The sequence below is a fragment of the Lampetra fluviatilis genome, chromosome 69 (genome assembly GCF_964198595.1).
Source record: "Lampetra fluviatilis chromosome 69, kcLamFluv1.1, whole genome shotgun sequence".
Taxonomy (NCBI): Eukaryota; Metazoa; Chordata; class Hyperoartia; order Petromyzontiformes; family Petromyzontidae; genus Lampetra; species Lampetra fluviatilis.
Genome location: NC_136343.1, coordinates 742,108 through 752,534, shown reverse-complemented (window position 1 = coordinate 752,534; position 10,427 = coordinate 742,108). Strand labels below are relative to the sequence as shown.

The window sequence follows — 10,427 nt, the reverse complement described above, 5'->3', positions numbered from 1 at the left end:
TGCTGCATGCTGTAGCAGCCATCCTGGAGCAACTTACCCTGGGGGCTGCGGGCGGGGAGGAGCGGCCGACGGCGGGTGTCCCCGCCATCGAAAACCCGGAAGAGAATGTCCTTCCCGCCGACGGGTCACGTTGGGGCGGAAGCCAAGCGCATGCTGGGACCTCCAGGGGCCAATCACAACACACCGCGTCATCGCTGAGTGACGCTGCCTCTGCAGGACCCTCCAGCAACACCGCGTCATCACGGCCGCGACGCCGTACAGTACATGTTGTTGACCAAGCCATCGCTGCGTTCGGGAACGAGTCCGAGTTTGACGAAGACGATGACACAGCTGCTCTACAGCAGCGACTGCCTGTCTTTCGCGAATTCTCGTCCACAGGGGGCGACTGGGCGGCATTTCAACGTCGCTTCCTCAGCCATCAGGAGATGGTGGGCTGGTCGGATGCACAAGCACTTCGTGCACTGCCAGCCACCTTGGACGATGACTCTCTCGCTGCACTCATCTCCATTCCCAAGCGACAAAGGGCGACACTACAAGCAGCACTTCAGCGGCTGTCTGATGTCTACGGACCTCCTTCCGCCACACGCCACCAGTTCTACGAGAGACGGTGCAAGCCAAGAGAGTCGCCATTGGCGTTCCGCACCGCGCTACTCGCCATGGCAAGAGCGGCTTACCCCCGCATGGACGATGAGGCTATTGACGCACTCGTCCTTCAGAAGCTGCTGGAGATGGCGAGGGGGCTGCGCCTTGTCATCCAGGCCGTGGATGACGAGGACATGTGCTCACTGCGAGCTGCCCGGAGCATTCATGCTCACTTAATGCTGGACCAGGACGAGACCATCACCGCATCGGCTACGACATCGGTGCCTGCCAGCAGGGACAACGCTCGCTCTCCTGATCGAGTCTTCTCGACGTTCAGCGCGACGCCCCAGCGATCACCGGATCGCACCAGTCGCCGCAACGACTGGGAGCGGGGACGGCCCTTACCCCGCGGCGACGCGACGTGTTTCAACTGTGGCCGCCGAGGCCACTTTTCTTCCGACTGCCGTGCACCTCGCCGCCGCTCCGCCGGATCCCAAGACCGGGACTACAGAGCTTCCAGAGCAGCGCAGCATAACCAGGCAAGTCGCGGCACCCCACACGCTCGGCCCTCATACACACCACAACACACCATTGACTCCGCTCGGAACACGGCGTATGACACGCGGCGTTTGGCCGACTCTTCGCGACCACTGCGACCCGGGCAGTGGTCAGAGCTGGCCCATAGAGTGGTTGCAGCAACGGCGGGTTCCTCGGTGGTTGTTGGTTCGATCGAGGGGGTGGAAGTGCGCGTGCTTGTCGATACTGGTGCATGGGCCACTATCATCTCCGAGTTAATTTACAACATACTGCCCGGCCGATGTCGTTCATTGGAAAAGGTTTCCATTCCGTTTTTCACCGCTAATGGAAGTTCCCTAGGGATTCTCGGGCAAATTCGGGCTCAAATTGCCATTGGCGATATTAAATTGGCCGGACCTGTTTTTGTGTCTTCTTCCCTTGCGGTGCCGTGCCTTCTGGGAACTGATTTTCTTGCCAAAATGCCCATTAAAATCCTTATCGATCAGGGATGTATTGAACTTCCCTCGGGCCGCCGGATGGCATTTTTACCCGCGGCCACGCATTCACGGACGGAAAATGCTTCCGTACAGGCTTTTGCGGCTTGCGCTGTACGCATTCCGCCAGGGGCACAAATGCTCGTACCCTTACGGTTAAAGAAACCGCTCGCTCCCACCGCCTCGGTAAATGGCATTTTATTGGGACCTTCCAACACAGCAGTTAACAGCCTTTCGTTGGTGGCCGCACAGACTCTTGTAGCGGGCGACAGGGAGCCATTTATACAAGTTTTGAATGTCGGTCTGTCAGACACCGTCATTCCACAGGGGACAGTGCTCGCTCATGCGACAGTGGCGCCCCTGGGGACCGGGGTTGTCGGACACGTAGCGAACAGTCAGCAGCCTCTCCCTCATAACGTTGACGAGGGATGGATTGACGCTCTCTGCGCGGATGCCGGCGATTTATCCGGGTCACAGCAGAGTAAATTGCGGGCTCTTTTGCGGGAATTTTCGGATGTGTTCAGCAAATCACAATTTGATATTGGCTGCACCAAGCTGCTGCGTCACCACATTGACACTGGTGACGCTGCCCCTATCCGCCAAAACCCGTTTCGGCTCAGCCCTGCGGAGAAACAGCATGTTAAATGGGCAGTTGACGACATGCTGGCGGCTGATATCATTTCTCCTTCCAACAGCCCCTGGAGTGCCCCGATAGTGCTGGTCAAAAAGCACGATGGCAGTCTTCGATTCTGTGTAGATTTTCGGCGCCTAAATCAAATTTCTGTGGCTGACGCATATCCTCTTCCACGTATGGATGAGTCATTGGATGCCATGGCAGGGGCGCGTTATTTTTCCACTTTGGACCTTCTGTCAGGGTTTTGGCAACTCCCCCTCGACGAAGCATCAAAGCCAAAGACTGCTTTTCGGACACCACAGGGCCTTTTCGAGTTTAATAGATTGCCCATGGGGCTCCACTCGGCTCCAGCGACGTTTCAGAGGCTCATGGAGCTGGTCCTCGCTGGGCTCCAGTGGGACTCATGCCTTATCTATCTTGATGACGTTATCGTCTTTGGCCGCACGTTCAACGAACACATTGAACGGTTGCGCGCTGTTTTCGAAAAGATGCGAGCTGCGGACCTTAAATTCAAACCGCAGAAGTGCCACCTTCTGCGTGAGAATGTGCGCTATCTAGGCCACATAGTCAGCCGCTCGGGTATTTCCACAGACCCTGAAAAGACTAAATGTGTCAGCCAATGGCCTACCCCCACCTCTGCTGGGGATGTTCGCAGTTTTATCGGGTTTGCGTCGTACTACCGACGTTTTGTGGCTGGTTTCGCTACAATCTCCAAGCCACTACATGCTCTTACAGCGAAAGGGCTGAAATTTCATTGGGGAGACGCGGAACAGGCCGCATTTGACTCCTTACGGAATGCTCTTGTAGCAGCACCGCCCCTGGCTTACCCCGATTTCGCAAAGCCATTTATTCTGGACACCGATGCCAGTAACACCGGGATCGGCGGGGTGCTGTCCCAAATCGTTGATGGCGTTGAGAGGGTGGTTGCCTATGGAAGCAGGGTTTTGTCCCCTGCAGAGCAACGTTATTGCGTAACCCGACGCGAGCTGCTGGCCATTGTTTACTTTATACAACAATACAGGCCATACCTGTACGGTCAACGGTTTACCGTGCGCTCCGATCACTCTGCGTTACAATACGCTTTGCGCATTGACCAACCGTCTGGCCAGCTCTCCCGATGGCTTGAAGTCCTCCAGGACTACAATTTTATGGTGATTTACCGTAAGGGTACACAGCACAGTAATGAGGACGCGCTATCTCGCCTCCCGTCAGAACAATGCGCCTGTTTCACGGGTTCTGGCCGGTGCAAACCGCAAATAGTACGCCCGGTTGCACCTCCTGAAACGGTTTCTGCTGCCCTTCCTTCCGATCCTGCGCCGGGTGTGGACCACCAAAATCCGCCAGCAAGTGACGACTTGCTGGGGATAACGTTGGATGAATGGGGTCGGCACCAAATGAACGACGCGTCATTGTTGCCTTTGCGTCGTCGCGCATGTGATTCGTCCTCACATTCAAGTAAATCGAACTCTTTTGCCATGCGCCGCGGTCTGCTCATGCATTGGGATGCTGATTCTTGCCAGTACAAAATTGTAGTGCCATCGGCTTAGCGGTGTTCGGCTGTGTGCGCAGCACACGAGCGATTGTCGCACCTGGGTGTGCACAAAACCATTGGCTTGCTAAAACTACAATTTTACTGGCCGGGCATGCTCCGCGACGTAACTGATATTTTAATGGGCTGCACCCAATGTGCGCAACGTAAACCTCCAGCGAAGCCGGCATGCCCACCGCTGCAGCCCATCACGGTATCCCGTGTGAACGAGCTGGTTGCTCTCGACATTTTGGGGCCTTTCCCTACGACGCCTCGTGGTAACAAGTACCTTCTGGTTGGGGTGGAGTATTTTACACGGTGGCCTATGGCCTGGGCCCTCCCCAACCAGTCGGCAGCAGCCGTGGTGGACGCCTTTGTTCAAGGCTATGTGCTGGACAAGGGCGCTCCAGAACGGTTGCTGACCGACCAGGGAAGACATTTTTCAAGTACCCTGCTGAGTGAGGTATGCCGCCTGTTGGGCACTAAGAAGGTGCGCACTTCGCCCTATCACCCCCAAACAGATGGCATGGTGGAGCGGTTGCATAGAACCCTCACCTCTATGCTATGCCATCAGGTTGACGAATCCCACGTAGACTGGTACCTGCAGATCCCAGGGGTCCTCGCTGCTTACCGCATGGCGCCACATGCAGCGACAGGGTTCTCCCCATTTTTCCTAATGTATGGCAGGGAGGCCATTCCCCCCGCTGATGTGCGGCTTGGGATAGAGCAGCTCCCACAGTCATCGAAGCTCACTGACCATTTGCGGTTCAACCTGCAAAAGCTGTCTGAGGCTCGTGATGCGGCGATTGAAAATTCTGCTTCCCGCCAGCGGGCAAATTCGAGGTTGCAGGCCCCTCGCACGTCCGTGCATCAGTGGGTTCCAGGTGATATGGCGTGGCTTCATTGCCCCCAGGTGCCGGTGTCCACATCGGCTAAACTCCTAAAACCATGGCGAGGTCCGGTTGAGGTGGTCCAGGTAATGCGCCCACAGTGTGTTAAGATACGTTGGGGACGACGGCGCTGGTCCGTGCACCCCTCTCGTCTGAAGCCATTTGTTGCTCCGCGCGGCTCTGCGTCACACTCAAAACACGAGGGCCGAGCGTGTGATATGCCCGACGAGCTGGATGTCGCCCCGTTGGTACCTAATCCACAGCGCAGACGTCTCATTCCTCCCGCAGATGATGCGGGACTGAGGGAGCCGTGCGAGCCACGAGTCTCTGCACGAAGGCCCCGTGAGCCGCCCAACATGTTTGCCAGGATGCCTGACCCGTCTACAACAAGAGTCTCTGCAAAGAGACCTTCTGACCCACCCAACATGTTTGCCAGGATGCCTGACCCGCCCAACATGTTTGCCAAAATGCCTGACGCGCCCAACATGTTTACCAGGATGCCTGACCCGCCCAACATGTTTGCCAGGCTGCCCGACCCGTCTGCTCCAAGGGTCCACGCAGAGAGGCCTCCTGCCCCTGCTGACATTTTTGCCAGGATGCCTGGTCAGCCTGCAGCCCGGAAAGGGGCACCCATCCCCTACGATGGGCCCGCGAAATACACACGGGCTAGATCGCGTCGCTTTTCTTGATTGCCCATCAGTTTTTTTGCGGCAGCTGAATGTGCATACGTTGTGCGTCGCGAATGTCGTTATTTGTGATTGGTTCTGACCATGTACATATGTTGCGTTGTTGATGGGGGGGGGTATTTATAGTGGGTGTTCCTGTTCTTGTTGGATGTTCCTGTTCTTGTTGGTTGTGGCACACACACACTTTGATTCATTGGTGGGGATTTTCTGCTTGTAACAGCCGGGACGGCTGAGGCTTCCGAAGGGGAGGGTGATGTAGTAGAGTTACCCACTCGATATTCACAAACTCGGAGAGCAAATCGTTAACAAGGTTTTCCCGCTCAAACTAACGGTCAGGGTCTCACAAGCTGTGAGAGCTGACCGTGAACAAGGTTTTCCCGCGCGACCAAACGGTCAGGGTCAGATAGGGTGAATTGGGATCGAAAAGCATATTGGGAACGACCAATCACAGGGTTCCACAAGGTGGCCGGGGATTGGACAACCCGGCCACAAGCAAGTATAAAGCCAGAGCGCTCAGAGCTCTCGAGGAGTTGAACCACACGAAGACCCAAGACAGCGGAAGAAGCTTAGGACCCTGGACCAAGCCCTCCAGCCCTTATCAGGGCTAGGGTTCAGTGTAACCAGTGGTCGGGAGACATCTCCCTAGGTCCAGTCAGAGGACACTGAAAGAGCGGGATATTGAGTAGCCTGTAGGGTACGGGGGCTTGTACGTTCTGAGTGTAACGGGTGAGGGGACCGTATATCCCTCAGTGCATAGGGACCGTGTTAATAAAAGTGTGTGCTACAAAAGACGTTGAAGAGTCCGTCTGTACAACACTACACAAGCAAGGCGAAGCAACCTGCTGGGCGAGAATGCAAAAAAACTGGTATTTATTAACTACAACATTCGTTTGTTTGGATATTATTACTAAAGATTTGATGTTAAGCGACTCTTACTGCAAGCTCTGAATGATTAGTTCTAGATTTATTTTTTTCATTAAAGTAGCGTTTCATCATGACATACATTATTTCATGAATCTTGTGTTCGGTAACTTCGGTTATATACCTTTCTGTTTCGGTCTCGGTTGAAAGTGTCGTTAAACTTGCGGTTTCGGCTTCGGTTCTATCCTCACCCTCACCTTACCTCTTCCTCCGTTCCAACTTCCCCTCACTCTCGCTTTGCCCTCTTTCTCAACATCCCCCCTCTCCGTTTCTTGGGTTTCTATCTCTCCCTATCTTCAGGATGAACGACTCAGATCCACAATCATCAATCGATCATTACAATACACCACCCACATCGCAGGGTGGAGAGGCTGCAAGAATATCTGCCGAACCTCGTGGATCACCTCCATGGAGTCGGCACGGTAAAACACCAGGAGCCCCCCATCCCAGTGCAGGTGAAGACCGATTCTGCGGTGGGAGGTGGCCCCCCTCACCGACAGTGCAGTCTCCACTCCACCATGAACCACTGAGAAGTTGTTGCCACATTTCTCTAAACACCAGGATGAGTTGCTCCCTCCCAGCTGCTGTGCAGCACGATCCCCTTTCCGTGGGATCGTCCCGTACGCGACTCCAACCCGACACCACTGCGCATCCCCCACGTCCACCTCCCAGTAGTGGTGGCCCGACGAGAAGCTCTCACAGCACAGGGCTTGTGACCAATCAAACCGGTGTGGGTGATCAGGGCGACCCTGGGAGGCACTGGTCCACGTCATCGTCCTGAGATTCGAGGAGATTTGGAGTTGGTTATGAGCTGAGTTTATGTCCAGAGTCGGTGAGCGTCTGTCTGTGACAACAGCAATGACAACATCACTACAGAATACTGTCATCATCATCCATCATCACCACCATCAACATCACCAACCATCATCTGCACCATCAACAATAACATCACCAACCATTCTCGCCATCAATATCATCGATGACAACAACATATACATCACCATCACCACTATCATCAACACTATGAACATCAACATCACTATCACCATCAGAAACATCACAACCATCATCATCACCACCAATAGCACCATCACAAATAATCACATTCACGACCATCACCTGGACCATCACCACTATCCCCATCACCACCGTCTCTAACATCTTCATCACCATCACCAACCCGAAAAACATCATTATACCACCATAACCAATATCATCACTACTGTGCCGTCAGCAAAACCATCACAACCATCACCATCATTACCATCACCACGACCATCACTGCCATCACCACGACCAACACCATCACTCACCAATGTCATCACCATTCCCATCACTCACGTCACCAACATCAGGATAATTACCAACAGCAACAACAACCGGCCATTCACTACTAAGTGGTGGTGACGTCACCACAGCACTTGTGCCACGCTATGTGCACGTTGAGGCCACGGGAAGTGTAGAATGCCCACTGGCAGGAAGTCATGGGGCAGATCCAGGTGTCATGGGTCGACTGAGATGACTGGCCGATGCACCACTATCATTACCACCATGCTCATCACGACACCCTATCACCATCATTATGACCATTACCAGCATCAATAACTCATTTGAGGTTGAAACTGCCTCGTAGATGCTCAGGACTGGATCAGATATCACCTGCCACTGACGTTAGCCATGGCTGGTAATCAAACCTAGGTAACTGGGTTCGTAGTGCAGTGTGCTAACCACTATGCCAACACTCCTCCACGCACAAATGCACATACATTCACAGGCACACAGTGCATCTCAACATCACAATTACCCCTGCCTCTTAATGCTGATTACTTACACAAGAACACCACACTGAGTCTCATTGCTCTGTTCAGTAGTGGGATGTGAACAAAGACTTAGTTCCCCTGTGTAGCCTAAACAAACCATTGGGGCAAGTGCTGTTAGCGTGCATCTATGATGGCCAGCAGGGCACACGAGGAGGTGGGTGGCCAGCACCACGCCCGACCACCTTTTTCTCCCGAGTGGCGATATTGTTTAAATACAGGATCAGGTTTCAGAATGTAAACAAAGAAAAATATTCCCCATGTTGCCTTAACAGACTGTCGGGGCAAATCAGCACCTTTGAAAGCTGGCACCACACATGAGGGGCTGGGTGGCCAGTACTACGCCTGGCCACCTTTGTCTCCCTAGTGGTGATGTTTACACGCAACACCAGGTAATCATTTGAGGCTGAGTCGCCCTCGTGCACACACACACGGTGATAATTTATCGTGATTAAAACTGAAGAACTCACACAGGAGTTTGGCCACAGTACCATCGGTGCCTTGAAGCGAGGCAATGTCCTCTTGGCTGGGAGATGAGGGTGGAGCCGCTGTAGCATGCCCTGTCCTGTGAAAGCGGAGCAGACACGGCCACTTTCACACACAGATTATCATCACTCACAGGATCACAGCTCCATCACATAGAGACGCATCACACAAAGCATCACGACTCACATCACAATCATTCACAGCATCACCACATACAGCATGATCACTCGCAGGATCATCACAATCAGCACCACCACTCACAGCTTCACCACACACAGCATCATCTCATACACAGCATCCCCCCACACAGCCAGTGTCTCACTGCCCGTGCCTCACACTCAGTCCCATGTTGTCGTGTATCGAGTCATGAGTGATAGTCGTCTGTACCTGCACGTCTCCTCCAGGTGCCCCTGTGGGAGAGAGAGAGAGAGATGCGTTACTGTGACTCTGCCTCCATTCCCATTGGATCAGTGGATTTCCCACTGCAACACCGCGGGTAGAATATAAACCACAAAGTCTTGGCTTATGACCTCATGAGTATCAACACTGACTAACATTGCAAACGTGACTGGGGACGACGGCACGCAATGACCGGGCGGAAGCTCAGGCCGTGCCTGACAAAGCGCAGTCGATGTGAAAACCTCATTCAGCAGCCTCAACTCTGACGCTGCTAATGGCTCTGTGCCAATAGCAACACTCATCGCTCACCTGCAGGAAGGTGAGCGAGTCCCTCTCCTGCGCTAGGGCCTCCAGACGAGTGGCTGCTGCCTGGAGCTCCCCAATCTCGCGCTGGTAGTGAGCGATGTTCTTCTCGATCTGGGTCAGCAGCTCGCGCCCCTTTTTGGCCACACGAGCCAGAGCTGCCTTGTCGTCCTCGTCCAGAGCTGCTCTCATGCGGGCGAACTCGCCGTAGATTCTCTGCCTCACCTCTGTCATCGATCCCTGCCAGGGTGTGTGATTTGTTTGTATTAAATAATTAACGGAGGAGTTAATCTGGCAACGGTTGATCTATGTCTTAGGGAGGTGGCGTTTACACCTCTCTTTCCTCAATCATTAATTGAAAAGCCACTGTGGCCATACAACGCAAACTATGGGCAATAAAGTAAACCTATAGAGACCCATAGATATACCTCGCGATCCATAGAGATACATAGAGACTAAGATATAGAGACCCATAGAGAAACACAGAGACACATGAAGACAAATAGAGATGCATAGAGACCCATTTGAGTCAATATAGGGCAGGTGACCTGATGGAGGATGAACCCCTCCTGTGTATCACTGCCTCGGTAGCCAATAAACAATACAATTGTCACCTATCATAACCCTGAAAATTACACAGGACTCAATCGCAAATAGTAAATCACAAATCTGAGAAAAATAAGGAATTTTAATTCTAATTAAATATGAACACCTACTTTTTGTAGAGTTGCGCAAGATGTGTGTAATGCGAGCAGAGTGACATCATTGAAGCTGCCTGGTCAGCAACGCTTCCAAGCTGTATTCCTATCACAAAACAAGCCTCTCTGGGACTAGACACGACGCTGGGTTTCCTGACTTGGCAGTGATAAGATCGGTGCACCGATGAGAACTGGACATGCAACTTGGTGACCTTACCTCGAAGTGTCTCTGTGCTTTGTCGGATACTCTTTTTAAATTCAAATTAACTTTTATGCTCACATAACACATTGCAAATTACAGAATGGGAGTGTACTATATGAATAGGTTACGTGAATATGCACATTATTTAAATTACACTGCGTGCATTGAGTATATTGCGTTGTTGTGGCTTTACAGATATTACGCGCTACTGATGTAATTCATTGATGGGAGTTGATCTCAGGTGACTTGAGTTCATAGCACAATGCGATAC

At 52.9% G+C, this 10,427-nt stretch overlaps 1 protein-coding gene across 1 annotated transcript in view; it reads right to left on the bottom strand.

The window, feature by feature from the left end:
- Positions 1-10,427, bottom strand: part of LOC144952630 (E3 ubiquitin-protein ligase TRIM62-like) — a 31,236-nt gene that overhangs the window by 18,769 nt on the left and 2,040 nt on the right. The window contains exons 3-5 of the mRNA XM_078883112.1: positions 9,263-9,496; positions 8,942-8,964; positions 8,539-8,633 (exon numbers count right to left, since the gene is read on the bottom strand). Coding sequence (XP_078739238.1) covers positions 8,539-8,633; positions 8,942-8,964; positions 9,263-9,496 — 352 coding nt within the window. The remainder of the gene's footprint in view (positions 1-8,538; positions 8,634-8,941; positions 8,965-9,262; positions 9,497-10,427) is intronic.